Raw genomic sequence first — 26,046 nt, forward strand, 5'->3', positions numbered from 1 at the left:
TTCACAGACACCCTAAAGCTTGTGTTTTTATTAGCCTTGTAGATACATCAGTAATACTTTGCAAATGATTTGCCAAAGTACTTAAACTGAATATGACAAGAGACATTGTGTCCCTCTAATTAGGGAGTGTACAGTTGTTTAATAAGGCTTGTTATAGTAGCAAACACTGTGCACTTCATTGTTCAGGCAAAACATACTATGATAAACAATCCCCATTTCTCAACACAAAAACATTCCTATGGCGACGACGTTCAGACAGACAAAGTTTGCATATTATACTTTTACTCCACTCCGCACATTATAATACAGACAATCATGTGTCCCTCGAATCAAAGCTGCCCCACGATCATAATTTAGCATTTTTTATCAATAACGAAGCACCGGCAGTAGTGGCCACACTGCCAGTCAGTGAATCACAATGACATTGCACGGTTACACAACACTGATTGCACTAAAGTTAAAGGCATTAAATGAAGTACTCTTATATAAACATCTGAGTCTCTCTGTAAGGGAGAACAAGGGACATGTACATATTCATAACTCTTCTTTGGTTCACAAATACACTAAAAGACATGACTGTTATTCAAAACATTGGGATATAATACAGCAGTGTTTCCCAAAAAGGAAGGAAGGTAGGTTACAAATAGCAGACAACCTATTCACAATTATAATCTCTCAATATAAATAAAGTCATGTAGCTACCACATAACATATGGTTGATTTACATATAGGATTTCCTCACTGTAAAACTAGGACACATTTGGCACAAAGGCAATGTAACAGTACTTTACACAATCTACACAAAAATTTCTAAAAACACAGCAACCAAGTACAGAACCTGTTACAGTGACTGTGTTATATATATTCCCACTTGTGTATATCAAAGGGAAATATTAGCTAAAATGTCATGGTGAAACTGTCTTAATATTTACCTTTTATCGAATGATAATTATCACATATAGTACATATATACTATATAGCGCCCCGAACTGTCATCTGTGAAAAAAATATTTAAATTTTAGATCCTGACCAGTCTTTCATTTTTCATAGCAGCTATATACAGAATCATCAAGTGTTCAGACATTCTTGCTATTGCATATTTCATTGAAAAAGTAACCCATGTTAAACTCAGCTTCATCTCCTCTTCATGTATGTTTTTATCAAGAATGCCACTGTGCTTAAACCTTTTTACTCAGAGAACCTGTTGTGCAAATATGTTAAGTATATGTCACGGTTGCAAAAGACAAGAGACAGAAACACACAGGGCATGGCGCTATTATTTGTTGTGCATTAGCAGAAAAGACCCATAAGCAACATCTCTATATGTCTTGAGGAGATAGACGGGATACAAAGCCAAGCCTGAGTCTCTCCAGAGTTGGAAAAGACAAAATGTTAAGAAAAAAAATACAGGTATGACTCTTACAAGTCATGCCCCAGTCGCTCAATCTCTTCGACCAGGAAATCGATGTCTGACCTGGTGGCGGCAGGGTTGGAGATGACCATGCGAAAGAAGTTGACCTTATCTCCTTGTGGCTGGTAACCCACCATCGTAGTGCCAGACTCCATCATCATTGCTTTGATCTTCGGAGCCACCTGTTGCAAAAAAAAAAGAAAAAAAAAGTTCAGAATGATCAAAACACTAACCTGCCACACCACCTATATAATCAGCCAATCACATTGCAGCTACTCAGTGCATTAGGCATGTGGACATTGTCACGACGACATGCTGAATTTTCAAACCGAGCATCAGAATGACAAACAAAGGTGATTTAAGTGACTTTAAATGTTGCATGTTTCTTGGTGCCACATGGGCTAATCTGAGTATTTCAGAAACAAATAATGTTCCCACATAACGATCTCCAGAATTCACCGGGAATGGTCAAAAACACCCAAAATATCCAGTGAGTGAAAATATCTTCTTGAGGCCAAACGTCAGAGGAGAATGACCAGACTGCTTCAAGATGGTAGGAAAGCAACAGTGACTTAAATAACCACTCATTATAACCAAGGTATGCAGAAGAGCATTTCTGAATACACAGCATGTTGAACCACAAACCACATGGGCTACAGCAGCAGAAGACCACACTAGGGTGCCAGGAATAGGAAACTGAGGCTACAATTTGCACAGGCTCACCAAAATTTGACAATATAAGATTGGGACAACATTGCTTCGTCTGATGAATTTGTGCTGCAGCATTCAGACGGTAGAGTCAGAATCTTTTGTAAATAAAATGAAAGCATAGATCCATTCTGTCTTGTATGGCTGGTTCAGGCTGTTGTTGCTAAAGAACAGTCAAAGACATCAAATAATCTCAAGCTGGCTTCTTGAACATGACAACGAGTTCACTCCAAAGTCACCAGATCTCAATCGCATCAATGATGTTCAGCTGAAAAGTCTGAGGCGACCGTGTGTTCTCATCAATATGGACCAAGATCACTGAGGAATGTTTCCAGCACCCTGTTGAATCTATACTACAATTAATTAATCCAGTTCTGAAAGTAAAAGATTGACCAACTTGGTACTGGCAAGGTGTACCTAACAAAGTGGTCAATGAGAGAATACATTCAAAGCAAATGTATATGTATACATATTCATATTTGACTTTATGAATCCATAAAACCTGGCAGAAAAATGGTGCGTAAATCAATCTAAGAGAGCAGGGGAGCTGCAGATTGAGGAGTAATTACCTTGTGCAACCTCTGACGTCTCTCTTCACCATCAGGTAAACTGCGCAGGCTCGGTGGAATGTACCAGAAGCAGACATTAGTGTGCTGCGGCTGATAAGAGAAAATGGGAACAACATTTGTAATGAGTGCTGATAAAAAGCTGCCTTCTGTATTTTCAGCGTTTCTTGTCAACATGTCAGCAAAGCAAAGCGACCCAATCAATCCCAAAACCAAATTAAGGCATCAAGTGCTGAATTATTGCGGTTATTCATCACAAATGAAAAATATCTTTTGTGGAGCAGAAAACTCGGATAAAATAAAGCACAGACATTTTTCATCTGTTCAAGTTAGTGCTGCAGGGAATCTCTGGATGTTCATTTTTAAAATGTTTGCTGTGGAAACAGTCATCTCACCTCTCCATTGAACACCATCTTGAATCCCTCTCTGTTTTTGATTTTATTGTAGAGGTAGGCTGACAGATCCAGGCACTTATCAATATGCTGCTCAAATCCTACTGTTCCCTGTAAGGGGAAAAAAAGAAGCTGTTACCATCTGCTTCTGCATATGGCAGCAAAGCTGACAGAAGCACTGCAGATTAAAGCACACCTTTGCCTTCCACATCAGCCAGAACTTGAAGATATCGACATGCCGTCCACACTGAATGGCTTTGTCACCGGTGTCGTATGTAACGTCGTACTGTTTGTCTGGCTGGAAGAGGTATCCAGCACACATAGAGTTGCAGCCTTGTAACAGTCCCTGCAACGGAAGCGATCGTGATGAGACATAAACAAGATGGTTTTGGTGAAAGTGCACTGATTCGTTTGTGTGTGCAGAGGTGGTACGGTGCGGAGCAGGAAAGTGAAACAAACACATACTCACCCGCTCTCTGACTAGAATGGCAGAGCACTGCAGTGGCACTCCCATCATCTTGTGAGGGTTCCAGGTGACTGAGTTGGCCCTGCAGAGATATTGAAACAGTAAACACAGCTCTGTGAGGGTGTGGAAATGTGTGTGTGTGTGTGTGCTTATGGAGTCTGGTAGTGAAAGGTAAAAAGATACCGACCCTCTCAAGATTTGAATGTAATAATTTTGCATGCTTGCATTTTGAAATATGGAGTCTACAATCTGTAGCTGGAGCTGACAACAGATTGCACTCTTGGCTTGAGACTAAAATACAGATTTTCCAGTTTCCTCTCTGGCCAACGAAACACACTCTACTAAAGACACTGATTTTAATCAAATGGTGTCTCTTAGTATCTTTGAAATTACTGATGTGTCTCTCTGGGTTTGCCTATTTCTGTTCAATGCAACTATTGTCAAACTTTCCCAAAAAGCAAATAAAAAATACTTCTTGAATGCCAGATAGTGCCTCTTTTGACAAGTTTTGAAGCATTTTTCAAAATCTTAGCCTGTTTTTTTTTAGGACTTGCACTCTTCTTACATCTTATTGAGACAGGAATATTTAAAATTCTCAATGACAGAACATATAATACTCAAAAAAAGAAAGAAAAAGACTTATGGGCTATCTCAAGGCTCTGCACCTCATTATTTTCTCTCTCTGTATATTTGATCCCATTTATCACAATATATGCTACTCATCTGTATGTGCCTGTATATTCTGGCCTGCTGGTCTTCTCTGAAAAGCTCGAAGTCACATAATTTCCAGCACCTAAATTTTAACCGGCTGAAAGAATAAATGAGGTCACCAAGAATGCCTCTTTTCACTAACACGACATAGCTGAGATCATCATGAAACAGCTATCCAGAACTTTTGGTTTTTTTTTTTGCTTGTTGTGCATTACAAGGCATTCAGATTCTTGTTTTGGCCCTCTTATTGCCTGACTCTTGTCTTTCTCTTTGTGTGTTTTGAGTAAAGTGTGCTTCCTTTGTTAAATTAGAGTGTTGAGATTTTTTTTTTTCTCATTATATGCAGCTTGAAAACGCCTGGTAGGCAAGCTCTTGATTTGTGCTCATTAGACAAAATGACTGTCTTAATTAATATAGAAAAGATGCTGCTTTTTACAGGCTGAGTAGTGAAGCAGATGTGCAAGAAATTCGTCTAAACCCGTGTTTGCAAGATCAGGCGATGTGTTCATTTACCTCTCCACTCCATTCAGCTTGTGTCTGTGTTTCCTGGACATCAGCAAACCTCCTCCCCACGCACCCTGCACGGGTCACAACATGGTAATAACACTGAACATATTGATATTGATCATAATGCCACAGCAGACTGCTGATTTGTACAGCTTTGTGTTCATTTTTTGCATTGGAGATCAATATTCTCTTACATCCACATGAAGCCACATATTGTACTTTTCACAGATGTCGGCAATTTCATTGATGGGATCAAAGGCTCCGTAGACGGTGGTACCAGCGGTGGCAGTCACAAACAGTGGAACATACCCCTACGAGGCAAAAAGCGCAGCACACACAAAAAAGAAAAAGACAATTCTTGGTTGAATTCAGGTTGTAATGTTCTTTTCTTTCTCCCTGATTGTTGACATCAAAGAGATGGGCTAAAACACATTGCTCTTTCCATCTGCACCTTTTGTCGGGGCAAAATTGCTTCCCCATTTCTTCTAGTCTACGCATCACTTTGCCTTTGAAGGAAAGAGATACTTAAAAGCAGAGGGAGTGTCGTATGTGAACAGACAGAAGCATTAACTTTATTGAAATAGCCTCACTGCTCCAGCATACCGAGTGTTTTCTTTGCTACAAGCAAATTCTGCAGCTCATGTAAGTGTTTCTTATTTTAAGCAGTAGCTGAACAGAGGGAGTAAAAATGTTAGCAGGGCGATGTCTGAGTCCTTGCTGCAGACATTTACCTTTCGCTTCGCCTCTATTACTTTGGCTTCTAAGTCAGCAGGAATGACTCTCCCTCTGGAAAAGAAGAGGATATGCAGTAGTATCTCATCTAGATGTTAAATAGTTTTCCTAAACTATGTGCAGGTAGGTTAAATAACAAAACAAACCTTTCATCTGTGTTTAAAAGGATCAGATTCTCTGTTCCGAAGCCAAGAGCTGCGCTTGCTTTCTTGATGGAGTAGTGGCTCTGCAGGGACAGGAGTTCATCACTCATCACTATGATGCTGATATTTATTTGCCCACCTAATGTAAATATGCTCCGGTGGTGAGATATTCAGTGACACCGTTAATGGTTGACTAACATGCTCTGAGGTGAAGAGGACCAGTCTGGGTGCAGCTGCCATGCCTTTGGTCTTCACTTCTGGGAAGAACTTGTATCTGGCAATCATCACACTGTACATGTTGGAAATTGCTCCTCCTGCAGAAACAAAATGTGGCTTAAAAATTTGCGACATATGTGATCATATGGATATTTCAAAGGCAAAACTTCTTCTACTACGTTCTTTATTTGTCCCTGACAGTTACTAATAACTTTGTAGATTCACATACTTAAAAATAATTATGATACATTTATAATGGTAAAGCAGCCAGCTGTATATGAAGCAGTTAATACTAACCTCACCTTTTATTTTTTTTTACACATTTGTAATTTTATAATCCCAATGTCTGTTTCTTTTGTCTTTAAAATGGGACACTTTGCATCATGATGATTTGATGATTGCATTTTTACTGTTTTCATGCACATGTGCTTCAATTGGAGGTTAATCATTGGTTGAGATTTTACCTGGAGAAAATATCCCATCACCCTCTCCATCTGGCCAGCCAACAATTTCTCTCATTTTTTTCAGAGTTAGCTGCTCCATTAGCACAAAAACGGGGGCGATCTCGTAGGTGAACCTGAACCAAACCAAAAGCAGAGAAAGAGCTTGAAGAGCTACATGTAAATGAAACCCGGCTGTTTGATTTCCAGTTAAAAATGTAGCACAGTCTTTAATTCTAATTAATGTTTTAGAGATGGACAGTATTAGATTTTAAAAAAAAAACATCAGCTCAGTTGTGAGGTGAGGGGCGGCATGAAGTGCATTTGGATACTTTAATTGTATACAGCATGAGCAGTAAGTTAGTTTTTGGTGACACTGAAAGGGCCAGTCTTGATCAGAACAAAGAGTATTTTTTAAAGGAAAGTAGTCATCTGTTATACTCATGGGGTGAAAAAAAGGTTGTTGGAGATGCCAGCACTTGGCTGCTGCTTGAAAACAATATGAAATTCATCTTATTTTTGTATGCCATAAAGCTCTTCTTCTTCTTTTAGCCTTTAGGGGTCACCACAGCAGATCATCTCAAGCGGAAATTTTGCAGCTCTGGAAGGATAAGACCAATATGTGCCCATCAGGGGTTATAAGGAGTGGACGAATTCACCCAGAGGTCAAACCACGCAATGCTCAGACAAACTTAAAACCCCCCACAGAGAGCTACATCTCAGACTCTACAGGCCATGGGAGGCATGTTAAATGTTAAACTTTATGATAGTACAATTAGGAAAAGACTGAACAAGTATGGTTTGGAAGGGTTGCCAAGAAAAAGCCTCTCCTGGTGACCAAAAAACATGGCAATGATTTGTTCGATTTGAACAAATCACAAGACTTCAACACAAACACCTCATACCAACTGTCAAGCATGGATGTGGAGGGGTAAGGATTTAGGTTTGTCAAACATAGTCCAACACAAACTCCTATGTATACCAAAGTATTCTAAAGACAAATGTGAGGCTATCGCTCCAGCACCTAAGGTTTGGCCTAAACTGACAAGTTACAACAGAATGGGTAAAAAAGAAAAGAATCAAGATGCTGCAATGGCCCGGTCATATTGAAATTAAAGTTATTAAAATTTAGTAACTGAAAGAAGGTGTACTTTCTCTTCACCCTGACTGTATAAGATTTTTCATATAACAAAACAAGATGAAAACCAACAACCTCAAAGAAGCACACAGCCAATTTGGAATTACAGCACAAAAAGACTCATCCAATTTCTCCAAACCAGTATTCTTCTGCTTGCACAAATATCTGTCCATTCATGTAAAGAAAGTAACTAAATCATTAGGAACATTGCAGTAAGTCACACTGTAACTCACAGCATCTTCAACATGTATAGACCCATGGCAACATGAAGGGGAAAAAACATAAACAAGTCAGATTCATTCATGCAGACGAGGCTCACTCATTCTGATTATGTAAGACCAGGATGTGGTTGTCAGTCTATTAGTGTCAGTCAATATCTGCCAGGGGTAATTAGGGTTGATAGAGTAATTAATAAAGGCAAATTGGTGTGTAAGCAACCTCCACCCGTGGGTTCAACTCCTCCACAGGGGTGTCGCTAGCAACACAAAAGGTGAGGGTACTTTTTGAAAGCCACATGATGGACTGATGTCTCAACCAATGAGAGGGAAGAAGACTTTGAAAAGCATTAGTCTACTATAAACCTTCACATCTATTACCCTCTAAAAGCTCCACTAATCTCTAGATAATCTGTTGTGAAGGATGAGCTCTGCTCAGAAATGATGACAGATCGGTTATAAACTATTAAAAAAAGAAAAGAAAATTGCCGTCATTTATTGTGCTGAAGGAGAATAACTAAGCTGACCAATGAGGCAAAGGGATTTTTCAGTTTGGCAACCCATAATTTGTTCTTAACAATGGACTGATCTATAAGACATTAATGAACAATTAAGTTGTGTCAACAGCCATTTTTTTACAACCCTCTGTCGGCTTGTTTATGTAGCTTAATGACAAGCAAAGTCCAATTTTCATCTGGAGTGCAAGCAGTGTGATTCACAGATGACTTGTCCATGCTGCCAACCCTCCTCGTCTGTTTCGTATATAAGTGGTTTTAGCTGATAGATGCATGTACTGCCATTTAACAGTGAGACTGTAATGTAATGTAAAAGCATTTTTCTTTTTGTTTTTAAAGATCATTTAATTTCTAATAGGAGACAGGAAACAAGGTCCATGGCTAAAATCAAACCAGGCATCCGACACTTCTGCGATTTCTACATAAGCTGACCTTTGACGTTCAGGTGGATGATGTCTACCTGAAGTTCAAAAATCACCAGCACATGTAGTTTTATCACAAGCTTTGTCGTTTTCATGTCGATAGCACTTTTATGAGAATGTTTTATTATATTCTCAGCTCGTTCGGGTCACTAAACCTAAAAAACAACAACAATAAGAGACTTTAAGGTATTATTACACTGTGACCCCGAATGACCTCCCGGCTGATCCTAGCCTCCCTCTATCAAAGGAGTTTAACTTGTTTATGTCTCTGTATTCCAACATGCAGGAAAAATAGACTGGAAAAAGTCATTTCATACTGTAAGTCTTCTGAGTAACTCACTATGATCTCATTGTTATTGTTGCTTTTTTGAATATTTAATACCCATTTGATGTTTTTTTGTGTGTGTCCTTTTTGTCCTATATAAATAAATGATATTTGACTGCAGATCAAACAGGTGCACTGACATGTATCCATTAACCAAGATGTCAGTAAATATAAATATCTGGAATGGGACTGAGAAATTTGTGATGTTTGCTTTATAAAAATTTGTTTTCTTGCATAACTTCATTTGTGGACAGAAATCTAACCATGCTCTATATGAACATATTCACTAAGCTTGGTAACATTTTCAGCATGACACTGATTTGTGAGTCCTGTTTGTTGGGGTGCTCAGTGATACAGCTCGCCCTGTTACATTGGTACAATGTACAATATTGATTTGATCAGAGTATTTAAAAGTAGAATCGGAGGGAGAGCCTTCAGTTTTCAGGCCCCTCTTCTGTGGAACCAGCTTCCAGTTTGGATTCGGGAGACAGACACCATCTCTACTTTTAAGATTAGGCTTAAAACTTTCCTTTTTGCTAAAGCATATAGTTAGGGCTGGACCAGGTGACCCTGAATCCTCATTTAGTTATGCTGCAATAGATGTAGGCTGCTGGGGGATTCCCATGATGCATTGAGTTTTTCCTTTCCAGTCACCTTTCTCGCTCACTATGTATTAATAGACTTCTCTGCATTGAATCATATCTGTTATTAACCTCTGTCTCTCTTCCACAGCATGTCTTTATCCTGTCTTCCTTCTCTCACCCCAACCGGTCGCAGCAGATGGCCGCCCCTCCCTGAGCCTGGTTCTGCTGGAGGTTTCTTCCTGTTAAAAGGGAGTTTTTCCTTCCCACTGTCGCCAAAGTGCTTGCTCATAGGGGGTCATATGATTGTTGGGTTTTTCTCTGTATCTATGAAGCGCCTTGAGGCGCCTTTTGTTGTGATTTGGCGCTATATAAATAAAATTGAATTGAATTGAATCCCTCAGACCTTCCAGCTCTGATAAACAAACCTACAATGTTTAAGTATTTCCACCTGTTATTTTATTCATCGGCTAGATTTTGCAGAAATTACCAACAAAACTAATCGCTCATCTTTTTTATTTTACGCTGATGCATGCAAATGCAGCACTATTGCTATGTATGTTTTGTTCCTTCCCCTTTGAACGCATTAGGTGGCAAAACACCGCTCATTCTTCTCAGTCTATAAAGTATGACGTAATACAGTCCAACATGTCCACAGACTACAGCCCTGACTGCGACCACCTGCACAGTCTTCTCTGACAAAGAATCATTTAAAACTCACATTCAGGATTGATTGCACTATAGCAAAACTGAGCAGAGCCCCAATAATGGCTGCTGTACCGATCCTGTGAAGGGAAAAGACTCATTTTTCTCTCCCGGCATTGTTATGTCACAGGAACCAGCAGCACATGGAACAAAGACAACATGTAAACTGTGAATGCAAATCAATATGCAATTTAGTTTGCCTGCAGGGCTGAATTATGTGACCACAGCCTAAGCGCAGGACAACATCGACAATACTGCCAGTGAGTAGCCATCTGAATGTCTTCTTTTGTGCTCTTTATTTTCTTGCTTGGCTGACAATCTATTAGAGCATGCTGGGCATTCCTCTGCCAAACACAGTAATTACTGTATGTCCCTTGAAGTATTCCTCTTACTGGGAGCCTCTCTCTTCATGGGCCATTAAAAACAGTGAGTACAAAAAAAGAGCTTTAAAATAGGCTGAATCTAATGAACCTAATAACTTCAAAAACATCACATTTTTAATGCTCTGATCCCGGCTGTATTGCAGTACTCACATATTAGTGTTGGCTGTAGATGTAAGCCACTCTCCTGCCAACCCCACAATATCTAATCCGGTGGACAGCTGGTTAAAGAACCTGGGGTGACCTGCGATTGATGAAGATACAATAAAGATACTCAAAAAACACTTTATAATCTAAGAATTTGTGTGAGTTAATGAAAGTTATTGATTAGCACTACAGCCTGCAGGCCTCATACCTGTTCTCACTCCATATTTCAGCGTGTCTCTGCAGTCCACTAGGATCTGCTCCAGAGACTCAGGCTGGTCAGAGAGCTCCAGGTTAAAGCCCTCGATGCCCTCCAGCAGCTGGTGGGGATGGTGGAAGTCCAGGACCTTGGTAGACCTGTCAAAGGTCTTCCGGACGTAGCTGGTGAGGATTTCCACGACCTCCAGCAGGAACTGCATGGTTGGCTCCTCTCCATTTTTGGCAGGTAGCAGCTCTAAAAAATGACAAAGATCATCTGCATTTATTTGTGTTTTTGGGTTCATCTTTTTTTCTTTTTTTTAAAATTATTCTTTCAGATTTTTACATGTTTACAATTTAATTTTTATTTTTTGGGAACCTCAGGATCTCCCTACAACTTATATTCATTTTCTTTAAACCATCAAATTCAATAAAGACATTTTTGAGAAAATTATTCTTGCACAAGAATCCAAGAATTTCCCAGAGGTTTATGGGGGAATTTAGGCCTAATATATAATGATAATGTTAAAATATAACGAACGTACGGGCTTTCTTTTTATTTTAAGCCTACCTCTGGCGTACAGATTGGAGAAGTCGGACTCTGTTCGCCTGAAACGCGCCTCTCCGCCGCTGTTATCGCAGGACAGCAGGTTCTTGGCTGTGCGGTCCTTGAAGGAACTCACAATCCTGCTCCTCTCCTCCAAATTATTGTTCTTCTGCAGGAATCCTAAATATGAAGAAGAGGAGTCCGGAGGATGAAAACACTTCCCAAACATGATGAGAGCTGCAGCTTTTCCCACTATAACATGCACAATAACGAGTACTTCTGTTTTCGTGTTTCTCCAGTTTATCTCGTCTTTCCCGCTTTCTCTCTCGCTCTGTCCTTTCTCTGCCTTTATTTTGAATGAGAAGAGGCTCCCATTCTGTCCTATTCACGGGCGGGTGGGGTTTGATACCTCTCTGGGAGGTTGAAGTCAGTGACATCAGCACCATACTCCAGCCAGACAAAAACAAATGGCTGTCGTTTAGTGGATGTAAATTCTTATTAAGACACGTTGTGCACTTTACTGTGCAGCGGAGAACACAAGTAGTCATACATTCATATGAATATATGAATACAAACAAAATAATACAGCTAAAAACCTCTGACATTTACAATCTTACTTTAATTCTAAATAAGAAATCGTTGTTTTTGTGTTTCTTTCTCTATTTTGGCGCGTAGTTGTGGATTCTATTTAATGACCATAATAAAAACCAGTAAAACGTGTCGGTGAAAGATACCAAATATATACCGCATAACAACATACCACATAATTGTAGTGCGCACTGGTACGTGACATTCACCAGTATGGTAACTGTCCTTGGTTAGTTAGTGTCAGGCTCAAATGGACTCTGAAGGTGGAAATCAGAAAATCCATCCCGCGTAATTCCCTCTTTAATTTCATCAGCTCTGACTCGGGCATCAATTGATGGGTTTTTGGCAGCTGAAGCATTTTTTCCCATTTTGTGTAAAATGGCGAGATGAGATGTGTCTGTGTGTCTGTGTGTGTGTGTGTGTGGGGGGGGGGGGTAATTTAATAAACTGCATAATGCTGGTTAGTCTTGCGCTTTTTTCGCGAGGAAGGGAATTAAAAATCCAATTAGAGCAGAAATCAGCGCTGTTTCCAAACGAGCCGCGAGTAAAACGATGCAGGCCGTGAAGCCTACAGTCATGTTTGTAGAATATTAGCTTCGATCACTGAGAGATGCAGATTTATTCAGAAAAAAAGATATAATATCGGAAAAAAGGGGCGAACTTACCACATATTTTCATCCCCAATTTTCTAGTACAGCCATGCGCAACTCCACACCAAGCATCATAACCTGACATTTAAAGGAGGGAAAACTATTAGAGAAGGCCTCACAGAAAGAAATGCACTCTTTCATTTTGAATGCATTTATTTATTTTTAGCTTGAACAGTTACACATGAAAATAAATGATGAGAAGAAAATGAGAATGACGAAGAATGCTAAAGCACTTTTTTTTTTTAAAAAAATAAAAAAAATAAAAAATAGTTTCTTTGGAGTATTTTAACATTTAGCCGCACTCTGGGGGGCAGTGCTGTATTTTCAGCGCCTGTCACCGTTCATGACCTGGGCAAGGACTTAAAATTAATTAGCTCTTTGATCCTAAGCCAGGCTGATTGAGTGAAAAGATGCTGGTTAAAAATGCAAGCGTGGGTAGACATGAGCGTGCCGGCCAGTGACAGATAGAGAATTACTGTGTTATCAAGTGCTTCCAGCCAGAGAGGGGATGGGGCACCTTGGATGGGAAGCAAAGGCGAAATCCTCGAAAAAAAAGAAAAACACAGCAATTTAGGGGAGGAGGGAGTGCAGGGCTGGGGTGGTAGGAGTGGGGAGATAGGAGGAGGAGGAGAAGGAGGAGGAGGTGATCGGTCCCATTCCCACATCCCAATTTAACCCTTGCTTTGGCTCATTAGATAAATCATCGCTGGGCTCAGCTCACTGGGCACATTTTAAGAGACCCCCCCCTCCTGTAAGCCAGTAGAAATGAGACAGAGAAAAGAAAAATAGAAAAATGAAAAATAAATAAATAAAAACAGGCTGAACAAGCATTTTCATATAGGATTAAAAGCACACAATACATTTGCAGACGTGCAGATATATAGAAAAGCCAGGCAATGCATGGGCCTAATGTGAAGCAGCCAGCGCAGTGCATTAGAGACACATAAACTGCACGCGCAAAGCCATTCCTACAGGTTATCCAAAATCACACAGGACTGGAAACCTTAAATTCACCAGCATCTGTGCTTATTTCACGTCTACACCTGTTACATGATTTTAGACCCCATACTCGTGCTTGTATAACCGCTGCCAGTGAAAGGACTGCACAGTGCCCTTTCTCGAAGGCTACAGCGCTCAAGTGTGCCATTAGGAATAATTTATTAGGGCAGGTTTTTAACAGCAACTTCAGACGCAATTTTTATTATTCCATGTATGCACTTTAATTTAGAAATGAGTAAAAACATAAAATTATTATTATCATTATTATTGTTATTGTTATTAATAATAATAATTGATCCTCTCTCTCTCCGGTGGTGCTCCTCCGGGCTTGTCTTCCAGGCTAATCGCCTGCAGTGTGATGTTAGTAGAGGACATCATTTTCTGACAGCAGCACTGGTCTGCCACGCAGATGCCGGGAGGGGTGGAGGGTGGGGGTGAGGGGTCCGTATGGTGAATGAAATGCAGCGGTGATTTGTGGCGAAGGAAGCTCTCTCTCTCTCAAATGGCAGCGGAATTTTTCTCTTTCTTTCTCCACCCCCCTCCACCACCACCACCCGCACTCGCTCTCTCCCTCCCTCGATGAAAATGATTAATGGCATTGCCCACAAAGTAAATAGCACACGTGAAATAGCATTTTATCTGTAATGGACCTACTTGAGCCCGGTGGCCGTAAATTTGTCGAGTTGGGATCCGGATCGCCGCCAGAAGAGGAGGGTGCAGACGCCGCCATCACTCCCGAGACCCTGTGCCAAAGTCCTCACCTCAAAAAGCCTGGTCACTTTTTCCCCCTTCTTTATTCCCCTCCCAAAGCTGTCTCTGGGCTATCCAATGACAGGGGAACAGAAACAATACCGCGTGTATGACTTAAAAAACAAAAATGTGCCTCTTCCTCTTTAACACTGAAAGAGATGCTCAACTTGGAGACTCTGTGACGACAAGGGCACAGTCTCTCTAACAAGTTGATTTGGGGTTTCAAATTCTCAGCCCAAGCTACAAAAATAAATGTGAAACTAAAACATTACCACATTACGTTTACGCGCAACTAACAGTTAACTATTTAATTAAACCCTTTCTGACAGAAGCACATCATTTCAGTAACGTCGCTCATTGCTCAGATCTGAATGATGGTTATTTTTACCACAACAGAGCTTATTAATAACCCTAATTATTCTGGCTAAGCTATTAAAAATGAAAAACATCCATATTGTTTCTGGATGTTAGGCCAAAAGTAAAAAAAAAATGCAAATATAATAATAATAATAATAATATTTATTTATTTATACTTTCTCCAATTAATATCATGGTCTTATTGGTAATCAGTCATTAGCTTGAGCCCCACTAATATCAATGACAAATATTAGTTCAAGGTGATCATTCCTCTCACCGGCCCAGGTTAAAGTCAACCCACGGAAATAGACGACGTGTATCTTTATTCCCTCCCCCCATGCGGTTATTAAAGATTCAAATATTATTTTTATATTCGAAACCTTTTCAAAAATAAAAAAATACAAATACGTGCAATTTGCGTGCAAACTGGGCCAACGTGTAATTTAAACCTAGAAGTGTCAAAGGAACCTCTCACGCTTTATAAAAACACCTGTTAGAGCATCGATGGCAATAAAGGAGACTTTTGTTGCGTGCTGGCTTCCTACAGTAAACCCTGAAAATGAAGAATGAAGCCACTTACCGCGCCTATGTGTGTCCAAGTGAACAGGTATAGTCCAAAAAACAAAAAAGAAAAAGAAAAAAAAAATTGTGACTAAACTGAATCCTGGACGAGAGCCTGCCGCGCTCTTCCACTCAAACAAGACGAAGAAGAAACAATAGACCCGAGTCCCGGCTCTCCGTTAGATCCGACACAAGGTGACCTTGCTTTTGTTGATGAGACTTTGATTTGCTGACATTTAAAGCGAGCTTTGTCTTTCTTTTGTCACTGCGCACGGATGACTCACGGTGCTACCTCCAGCGGTGCAGCATATCTGTGAGGCAGCAGAGCAGTCTGCAGGTGTGACACTGAATGGCGCCGCTTTCGGCCCCCTAAAGAGCCACTTTTTTTTTTTTTTTTTGGGGGGGGGGGGGGGGGGGGTTGCTTGTCTCCGGATCTATACAGCTCTGGTCTGAATCCTAGTCACGAACATGGAGTTGAAGTTTGATTCTGTGAGCATGAGGAGGGATCAGGATCTTTAAAGGGGGGAGGAGGGGGAGCGCTGCTTTTTTTTTTTTTTTTGCTCTTGTGGAAAAAAACAAGAGGGCATCACACAAAGCGCCACAATCACGAGCCTGAAACACTCATTTTGTTGCTCTTGTTTATTTATTTATTAGAACCCCACGAGGGATTCTTCTATTTCAGCACATCGAACGGGAAATCAATAAGAAGCCATGCCGAGCAGTCCCAACGCGACGTGTGATTAAATGCAGAACATAGAGCTGTCACAAACATCTTATTTCCACACTTTCTGTGCAGACAGATCGGTGCTGAGCGGTGAAGATGTAACCTACGACACCAGCGACGCGCTGACACGGGCGAAAAATCCACAAGGTGGCAGTGAGAAACCAAGAATGGGTACTCCAGGAGCCCAGCACAAGTGGTCTATTTCCAGAAATACTCCATGAATCTAATTATAAACTGGCCCATTAATCTGGAACACGTCACCGTCATACGTGAAGGCCCGGGACATGAGTGGACACGCATGAGGCGCCCAATCAGGAGCAAAGATCACCCACTCCTGGATTCTGGGAGATTTGTTATCCTTGTTCTTCTGATGATGGATCATCTTGAAACCGATTAAAGGTCACATCACACGCTGTGTCATGATCTATAAAAACTGTTTTTGAGACTGTGGTGTTTTCAGCACTGGACAGCTCCATTACAGTCTGTGGAAAAGGCTTAAGAAGCCTACTGCTACCCAGGCCTGAGTTCCCTGAAGACAGTCAGGGCCAGAATAACCTACAGTCAGGGGAAGTTGAATTGCTTGAACTTTAACAATATCCACATGTCCATGTCTAAAGCATCATTGACCACTTTAACTATACATCCTGCTAATGCTAAAAGGTTCATGGATGTAGTGAAGGAGGACATGCAGAGGGCTGGTGTGGCTGAAGGGGGTAATAGGGACGGGGTGAGATGGAAGCAGATGATCTGTGGCAAGACTTAAAGAAAGAAGAAGATTTACAATTTAAAGTCCTCATACTATGAAAAAATACGACATTTAAGAATTTCAAATTATTACTAAGCTTTCTGCCAAACTAATAATTGGATTTATTGGATAAACTTGGATTGTGGCTTTGTGGTTGTGGTTAAAGGCAATTATCTCATAAACATCAAGAATATGAGTAAGTAGGTACATTTTATTTATGTAGGACATTTAAAACCAAAGTAAATGGTTTAGTGCAGTAACAACTTATCTGCCAACCACAGTTCAGATCAGCTGTTACAAAGAGCCTGAAACACAAAAAGACATATCTTTTAATTGGGTTCAAAGACAGTCACAGTTGATGCATTTCTGAGGATCATTTCAGATTCTTGGTACAGCAACAGCAAAGGCACAACCCCCTTTTTTAAAGAAGCTTTGACTGAAGAATGGGACAGAGTGACTGGGAAGCAGGCCTTAATGATCTTGAGGGAGTGCGTGGATGAAGTGTATCTACCACATATGCAGGTATGGAAACATTAAAGGCTATGAACACAAACAGTCTCCCTTTATAATGGATTGTATAACGCACAGGGAGCCAATACAAGGCTGCCAACACTGAAGTAATGTAATCTCTCTCTCGGGTTTTCTTTTGGATTTTGGACTATTGTAGACAAGCAAGAGCTGACTGATTAACTCCACAGTATGGTGCATTACAGCAGTTCAGTCTGGATGTAACAAAATCGCATATAACCATTTCCAGATCTCATTGTTTTAAGAAAGATTTTAGTCTGGAGATGGTTCTGAGCTCAAAGAACCAGCTTTTGATGGCAGTATTAATTTATCTGTCGAATTTCAAATTAGTGTGCAAGAGCATCCCAAAGTGGGAAAATCTGTTTTTAATCTGTGCTTTAATAAAAGAACTTAAAGAGCCTAAGCTATCCTTCAGTCCATCAATTAATACTGGAAGGCCTAAAGATATGACCTCAGTTTTGGACCTGTATAACTCTAATAAACTGTGGGACATGCATTAATTTGTATATCCAAGATTCACTCATTGAGATGCTGCTGTATACTTAATTATACTAACAGATTGTAAGTGGTCCCATTTTATCCATCCATCCATTCGCTTCCGCTTATCCTTTTCAGGGTCGCGGGGGGCGCTGGAGCCTATCCCAGCTGTCATAGGGCGAGAGGCGGGGTCCACCCCTGACAGGTCGCCAGTCTGTCGCAGGGCCAACACACAGAGACAGACAACCAATCGCACTCACATTCATTCGCACATTCACACCTAGTGGTAATTTGGATTATCCAATTAACCTATCCCCACAAGCCGCATGTCTTTGGACGGTGGGAGGAAGCCGGAGTACCCGGAGGGAACCCACGCAAACACAGGGAGAACATGCAAACTCCACACAGAAAGACCCCGGCCTGATGTTGGAATTGAACTCAGGACCTTCTTGCTGTGCGGCAACAGTGCTAACCACGGTGGCACGGTGGCACATTTTATTCTGAGGGAAAATGCAGCATTTTTTTTGTGTCCTACTCAGCACTAATTCGTTTCTGTGGATGCACTTTGCTAACCAAGCTTGCTAACATTAACTCATAACTTGGCACTTCAGCCTCTCATCCAGATATGTTTCATAACTCTGAAATGCTAAAACAAAGGCTTTAGAAGCCTTGGCTGCTGCTACCTTTAATCTTCTATATACAAATTACAGCTAATGTGCAAATAATTTAAGGTTCTTGGTTCTGAATCTACCGATTGGCTGGGGTCCTTTCTGTGTAGAGTTTGTATTTTCTCCTCGTGCCTGCATTGATACCCTCTGGGTACTCTGGCTTCCTCTCAAAGACCAAAGACATGCACGTGAGTCTTTGTCTGTATCTCTGGGTTAGCGCTAAAACAATTCAATTTCAGTTTAATTTATTTATATAGCTCCAAATGAAAAGAACAGGTGCCTCGAGAGACAGACTGGAAACTTGTCCTGTGATATGCTCCAGCACCTCTGTCACCCTAAATTGGATAAGCAGAAAAAAATTGATATTTTGCAAATATCAAAAGCAAACAAGCTTTAGCAAATGTATAATTATTTTAAAAAAATGTACAGCATTCAGTAATATTCTATCATTTCACTTCACTTCCAGCTTTATGCATTTCTTCTCAGTCACATCTTTATTCACCTATCTGCTTCCAGGAGGTCTTTACTAAGAAGCAGCTGCTGATGTGTTAAACAAGTAGAGTGTAACCTGAAAAGGAGGAATTATAAAAACAACAAGAACAACAAATGATTAAAAACCAGAAGGAATAAGAGTTAAAGTTGATCTCCACCAGAAGCTGTTTAAACTGTCCACAAGAGGGGGCAGAATTCAAGCGTCTACTATATATAGCTAAGTGAGAAGGAGGAATGAAGGATCTTTCAAGGAGGAAAACTGTTTATCCATTTCTGTTTTTGTGGCAGTAAGAAGGAGCGCGTGCGGGGTCCAGTTGCTTCCCCCTGAGCTTGGAGCTGGAAGTGAATCTCCTTTGATCTGACTTTAGTCTTTCCATCTCTGAATCAAGGCTGCACAGATCTCAAGTGCCACTTTATAATCAATGATTTTACCAAGTCGTACATTATAAATTTCTCACATAACAATATGCAGAAAAGAGACAAAATTAAAATTTAACAGCACAGATTAATCATTTGCCATTACAGTCACATCTTTTGCTAACAGTTAAACCCAGAAAAACAACTCTTCTTTTGCCTGCAGCGAACAGACCCCTGCTGAGAGACGAAGCAAGGTGACGTTCAGCTCTTAACCTGGAGCCCAGCGCTGTGGATTAAGGGTAAAATGGGCTAACACTGCACTGTGTGAAAATCATCGTTTGATCTTTGTTCTGAAGGCAGGACTGTGATGCAGTTTTCTGCCTCGCCACTAGAGGGCGCGGCCGTTTTGTGAGTAATGTTTTTGAATGGGATGAAAAATGGCGTTCATGGAGGCAGTGTGAATTCACAAGTTATGCTCGGGAGCAGTTTATGTGGGTTCTATGAGAGTGTGCGTCCATAAGACTGGTGAGTTACAGGATATTTCTTGTGTAAGAAGGATAGCCTGTATATTTTATCGCTCTGGACATCCTCTGTTTGTACATTTGCTATAAGCCAAGTTATCGCTAAGCTAAGCTAAGCGGGCTAAGCTATGCTAAGTTCGCCTAGGCCAAACTGAGTTTGGTTTCAGTTGGTGATTTGTTATGTGTATTTACCTTCTTTAGTTGGCATCATAAGTGAGTGGGGCACAAGAGTTAAGTGATGGAAAGATGTTTATTTTCTTTGTTGCCAAATATGGTTCAGACTATAAGTAAAGGCCGCCAGCTTAGTAGTAGGGCCTATAAGACAAGTATGTGGCTGTAATATGTTATATGGTGATTCTTGTTGTCTATAATTTGATTGTAATTTGTGTTCTGTTTTTCCATTCTGTTTGTAGAACCACACACACACACATACCCACACTCACGCTAAATCTGCCATTAAAGAGCTGAACGATCATCCCCTGTCCTCGTTATTTTCTGGAGGGTCATAGTGGCACTTGACCTGTGCACACCCTGCGATCACCACTGTAGAACTGAACCTCATATCAGAAATCATCATAACAAAATTGGTCCTTCGAGCCGGATAAGGTGATTACAGAGAGTGAAGATGGATTATGACCCCCAGAGAGCAGGTGCACGTCCACGGAGGGCTGTGCGACCACCAGGATGGATGACTCAGTATGCAGGCTACACACTGCCACCCACCGCTACATCGGAGCAACAGCAGACTAGAGAGGGATACGCCAAGATGACGCCCCTCACCCAGACTCCTGGTTCTATTGGAGCTGCAGGACAGACCCCAGTGTCATCCAGCATCCCTCAGGAGTTCATAAACATTGTGCAGCAACTGCAGGAGGACAACAGGCAACTTCAGCTGATGGTAGGAGACATGAGGAGGCAGATGGATAGTAATGTCACCACGTTGGGATCCACCCACTTACGTTCTGCCCAGAAACCAGGGGGCTACATTTCAGCTGATGACACTTGGGCCTCCACACCTCTAACTACACAGCCTTTTCCCCTGAGACCAGAGCAGCACAACATATCCTACACACAGGATGCAGCTGAAGAATGGCCAGTACCACCACCTCCAGTTTTTCTCCCGAGAGATCATCCTGATCTACCAGAGGTACAGTCTGTTCCACCTCCACCGCTACCAGCCATTGCACAAGAGCTTAGCCAACGCTTACAAGAGCTACAGTTACAGCAACCCTCAGCCACTGAAGCTCCTGACTTTCAGCCTCGTGCACCACAGTCCACTCCCTTATCTCAATCACTAGCTGGACCTAGTTTCGACGCGAACATGCTCCCCCCAGAACAAGTGTTGGCTCCCACTACAGCCATAGCTGTAAAGGAGAAGACCTACAGAAGACCATCGCCCTCCATCCCAGAGTTCACGAAGGGTGATCCCAGGCAGTTTGCTAGATTAAAGCTTGCTCTAGACAATATTCTCCCCTTTGATGCAACCGAGAGGTTCAAATATCAGGTCTTATGTGACCACCTTAAATTTGAGGAAGCTCTTTTAATTGCTGACTCCTATAGTAACTCACCTCACCCCTACTCTGACACGATGGCCTCGCTCATTAAACATTACGGTCAGCCGCACCAGCTGTCACTGCAGAGAATAGCAGAGCTTATGGATGAGCCCAGCATCCGCCCAGGTGACACAACTGGATTCAGAAGGTTTGCACTGAGAGTCCGTGCTCTGGTCGGCATGTTAGAGCAACTTGGGGAAGATGGACACATAGAGCTGCAATGCGGGTCTCATGTTGCTAGACTATCACGAAAGCTACCCCAAGACTTACGTGCTGCTTTCCGCCGCTACCTTTACCCACAGAAAGATGGAATACCATCATTGAGAGACTTTGCAGAGTGGCTGGAGTATGAGCTGGTCATTCAAGAGGGCGGAGATCACACAGAGAAGGTAGAGGAGAGCTCGAGAGACAGGAGCAGCATGAAAAGAGATAAAAGAGCCACCAAAAGGACTACCACCGTGCTGCATGGTGCAACACACAACACTGCCCCCCAAAGGTCCTCAGCCACAACCCCTTCCACTTCTGAGGTCCAAGACAAGCCCACAGCTTATTGTCCATATTGTAATAACACTCTGCACTTCCTAGATCAATGTGTCAACTTCAAGATGCTGACTAAGGAGCAGAAATCAACCTGGATTAAGTCCAACAATCGCTGCTGGCGTTGTGGGCGACACCACCAGGCCGCTCAGTGTCGACTTAAAGTGCAGTGTAAGACATGCAGGGGAAAACACCTAGAGGCCCTGCATGAAGTCAATCTCAGACCTGCTGCACCCAATCCACCAATGGAACACGTCGCTGAGCTGGGGAGTAAACCATCTACTGAGGTACTTTATCTAGACCGGCGTGCTGGCTGTAGCCAAGTACTTCTGAAGATAACCAAAGTGCTGCTGCAGAACGGTGAGCACACCCTGGAGACATTCGCCATATTGGATGATGGATCTGAGAGGACGATCCTTCTCCCTGAGGCCACTCAAAGACTGCAGTTACAGGGCACGGCAGAGAGTCTTACTCTACGTACGGTGAGACAAGGATTGAGAACCTTGCATGGCGCATCAGTGACAGTCAAAGTCTCCTCTGCCAGCCAACCATCCAGAACATTCACCATTGAGAGAGCATTCACAGCTGATGACCTAGGCTTGGCTGAACATTCATACCCTGTGAAAGCACTTCAACAGAAATATAGACACTTGAGAAGGCTTCCCTTGCAGCCCTTCACAAATGCCCAGCCACTCCTTCTGATCGGCTCTGACTGTCCTCACCTAGTGACGCCCATCAAACCTGTGCGCCTAGGCTTACCTGGAGGACCAGCTGCAGTCAAGACTAGACTTGGTTGGGTACTACAGGGACCAATCCCCTCCCTTAAGCACTCTGCTCAACCACGACAGTGCCTCTTCCTCTCAACTGCCTCTCCTCAATCAGAGCTTCATAGTCAAGTAGAGAGGCTTTGGCAACTTGACACTCTCCCATATCGAAGTGAGAAACTAGTGACACGGTCTCGGAGGGAAGAGCAAGCTATGAGGCTTTTGGAGGCAAAGACGACAAGACTGAATGTCGAGGGAGTAAACAGATATTCAACTCCCCTTCTGCGTGTCAGTGATATGCCTACACTCCGGGTGCCACCTGAAGCAGTACTCCCTAATCTACGTGGCACGGAGAAGCGCCTCAGTCGAGACCCAGAGAAGGCTAAAGCTTATCAAGCGGAGATGGCAAAGTTGATAGCAGCAGGCTATGTCAGAGAAATCAGTGAAGAGGAAATGAGGGCCTCCAAAGAATCATGGTTCATCCCCCACCACATGGTGACACACAACGGAAAGAACCGTGTGGTGTTTAATTGCTCATTCACCTATAGGGATCAGAACCTCAACGAGTTGCTTTTACCAGGCCCGAACCTGGGGGCCTCTCTTCTTGGTGTGCTGCTGCGCTTCAGAGAACGCTCCATCGCAGTTAGCAGTGACATCAAGGGGATGTTCCACCAGGTGAGACTACTGCCTGAGGACCGGCCACTACTACGTTTCCTCTGGCGCGATCTGCAAAGAGACACCCATCCCAAGGTGTATGAATGGCAGGTGCTCCCCTTTGGGACAACATGCTCACCATGCTGTGCAATTTATGCACTCCAGCGACACGTCCATGACCACAGTGACCAGGGAGATGACGTGAGTGACTCCATTGAGAAGAACTTTTATGTTGACAACTGGTTACAGAGCTTCTCTTCTCCAGATGTGGCCACAGAGGTTATGGACAAACTACGGTCACTATTATCGGAGGGAGGATTTGAGCTCAGACAGTGGGCCAGCAGCACCCCAGATCTCATCAGCCATCTACCAAAGGAAATAAGATCAGAGAGCAGCGTACAGTGGCTGAATCAAACTGATATGGACCCTCAAGAATCTGCTCTAGGTCTGCGCTGGATGTGCTGCTCTGACACTCTGCACTACAAGTCCATGCAGTTGGAGAGGAATCCTCCTACCATGAGAAACATCTACCGGGTTCTGGCGAGTCAGTATGACCCACTAGGGTTTCTCGTCCCCTTCACAACGAGGGCGAAAGTACTAGTTCAGCAGCTGTGGGACAAAAAGCGTGAGTGGGATGACCCCCTGTTACCAGGTGACCTGCTCTCTGCATGGAACAAATGGGAGGGTGAGCTGCAGCATCTGGACAACATCAGTCTACAACGTTGTTATGTGAGCCCAGAGCTGGACAAATCCGACAGTAGGCGTGAGTTGCACATCTTCTGCGATGCATCTCAACAGGCATATGGAAGTGTTGCCTACCTACGGACGGAAGATGCTGCTGGAAGGGTGGAAGTTGCTTTCCTGACTGCCCGCTCTAGGGTAGCTCCTAAACGGCAGATGTCCATGCCACGTCTGGAACTATGTGCAGCCTTGACTGGAGCTCAACTCGCTAGCCTGCTGACCAAAGAACTCACCCTATCACTATGCAGAGTGGTGTTATGGACAGACTCCACCACTGTCCTCACATGGATCCAGTCAGAGTCCTGTCATTTCAAGGTGTTCGTGGGAACTCGGATAGCTGAGATCCAGGAACTGACAGACAGCCAGTCTTGGCATTATGTGACAACATATGACAATCCGGCAGATGATTTAACTAGGGGTAAAAGGCTACAAGACCTCACAGTCCAGTCCCGGTGGGCATGTGGGCCCCCGTTTCTGCAGCTACATCGAGACCAGTGGCCAGAGCACCCAGCCACACCATGTACAGACGTTGCTGAGGAGCGGCGTAAACCAATAACTTGCTTAGCTGTGTCTACTGACTCTATCTCCCTGCCTGATGCACAGCAGTTTACCAATTTTAGCGAGCTTTTGGAAGAAACAGCCAGGTGCCTTCACGGGGCGGCTGGTGACAATCTCACATCAGGGAACTACAAGGAGGCTGAGCTTATTCTGCTGAGAGCTGCTCAGAAAGACAGTTTCCCAGATGAGATCCAGTGCCTGACCACTGGGAAACCAGTTCACTCATCCAGCCGTCTGTTTTGCCTAGACCCGGAATTTGATAAGTCACTTCAACTCATAAGAGTAGGTGGTCGTCTCAGACGATGCCATGATTTGGAAGCTGCTGTGATACATCCAGTAGTATTGGACCCTAAACATCCAGTCACCAGACTACTCATCCGACAGGCTGACAGTGATTTGAAACACCCAGGAGCAGAGAGATTGTTTGCAGAGTTGAGAAGGAAATACTGGATTCTTCGCGGCCGTGAAGCCATAAGAAGTGAACAGCGCTCCTGCCCTGAGTGCCAAAAATGGAGAGCCCAACCTGCCAGCCCGAAGATGGCTGACCTTCCCCTTGCACGCCTACGATTACATCAGCCAGCCTTCTTCTCAACAGGCATCGACTGCTTTGGGCCAATGCAGGTGAAGGTTGGTCGGAGAAATGAAAAACGCTGGGGCCTGCTCTTCAAATGCTTGACGACTCGTGCCATTCATATTGAGGTGTTGTCTAGCATCAACACCGACTCATTTCTAATGGCATTAAGAAGATTTGTCTCTCGTCGTGGGAAACCAGCTGAGATACTGTGTGACCAGGGAACAAATTTCCGAGGTGGGGATCGGGAGCTCCAGGAAACTTTCAAAGCCCTGCATCCCTCTTTACAAAGCAAGTTAGCAGAGCAGCAGATCAAGTTTCGATTTAACCCTCCCAGTTCCCCCCACTTTGGAGGATCCTGGGAGCGAGAGATCAGGTCCATAAAGGCAGCTCTGGCCTCCACATTGGGCTCGCAGGTTGTAAAAGAGGAAATACTCCAAACAGTGTTGATCGAGATCGAGGGAATGCTCAACTCGAAACCTTTGGGGTACGTGTCATCAGACGTGGCTGACCCAGACCCCATTACCCCAAATTTGTTGCTGATGGGGCGGCTAGACCCTTCCCTACCCCAAGTGATATACCACGACTCAGAGCTCATTGGACGACGACCATGGAGGAGCTGTCAGGTGTTATCCGATCGCTTCTGGACACAGTTCATACGCCACTACCTGCCTACACTGCAGACACGGTCAAAGTGGCAGAAAGACACTGCTCCGATCCAGCTGGGCACTGTGGTGATGATAGTGGATCCCCAACTTCCCAGAGCATCATGGCCTGTTGGGAAGATCA

The 26,046-nt window shown here is 42.9% G+C and overlaps 1 protein-coding gene across 3 annotated transcripts; it reads right to left on the reverse strand.

The window, feature by feature from the left end:
• LOC146500706 (glutamate decarboxylase 1) lies at window positions 1-15,844 on the reverse strand. Of its 3 annotated transcripts, none has more exons than XM_085134808.1 (17): window positions 15,387-15,844; window positions 14,354-14,515; window positions 12,716-12,778; window positions 11,487-11,642; window positions 10,929-11,171; window positions 10,727-10,817; window positions 6,317-6,429; window positions 5,835-5,950; window positions 5,640-5,719; window positions 5,493-5,547; window positions 4,956-5,072; window positions 4,768-4,832; window positions 3,547-3,625; window positions 3,274-3,423; window positions 3,081-3,188; window positions 2,689-2,778; window positions 1-1,593 (listed from the first exon to the last, which is right to left on the reverse strand). In XM_085134808.1, exons 2-17 carry the CDS (start codon window positions 14,427-14,429, stop codon window positions 1,420-1,422), a joined length of 1,776 nt encoding a protein of 591 aa, XP_084990934.1. In that variant the 5' UTR covers window positions 14,430-14,515; window positions 15,387-15,844; the 3' UTR covers window positions 1-1,419. The 3 variants fall into 3 exon arrangements, with proteins under 3 accessions (XP_084990934.1, XP_084990933.1, XP_084990932.1); XM_085134807.1 differs by having other exon boundaries at window positions 14,354-14,520; window positions 15,387-15,843; XM_085134806.1 differs by lacking the exons at window positions 12,716-12,778; window positions 14,354-14,515; window positions 15,387-15,844 and adding an exon at window positions 11,740-11,923.
• Window positions 15,845-26,046: the final 10,202 nt, after the last annotated feature.

This window comes from Neolamprologus multifasciatus, chromosome 16, assembly GCF_963576455.1.
Source record: "Neolamprologus multifasciatus chromosome 16, fNeoMul1.2, whole genome shotgun sequence".
NCBI classification, from domain to species: domain Eukaryota; kingdom Metazoa; phylum Chordata; class Actinopteri; order Cichliformes; family Cichlidae; genus Neolamprologus; species Neolamprologus multifasciatus.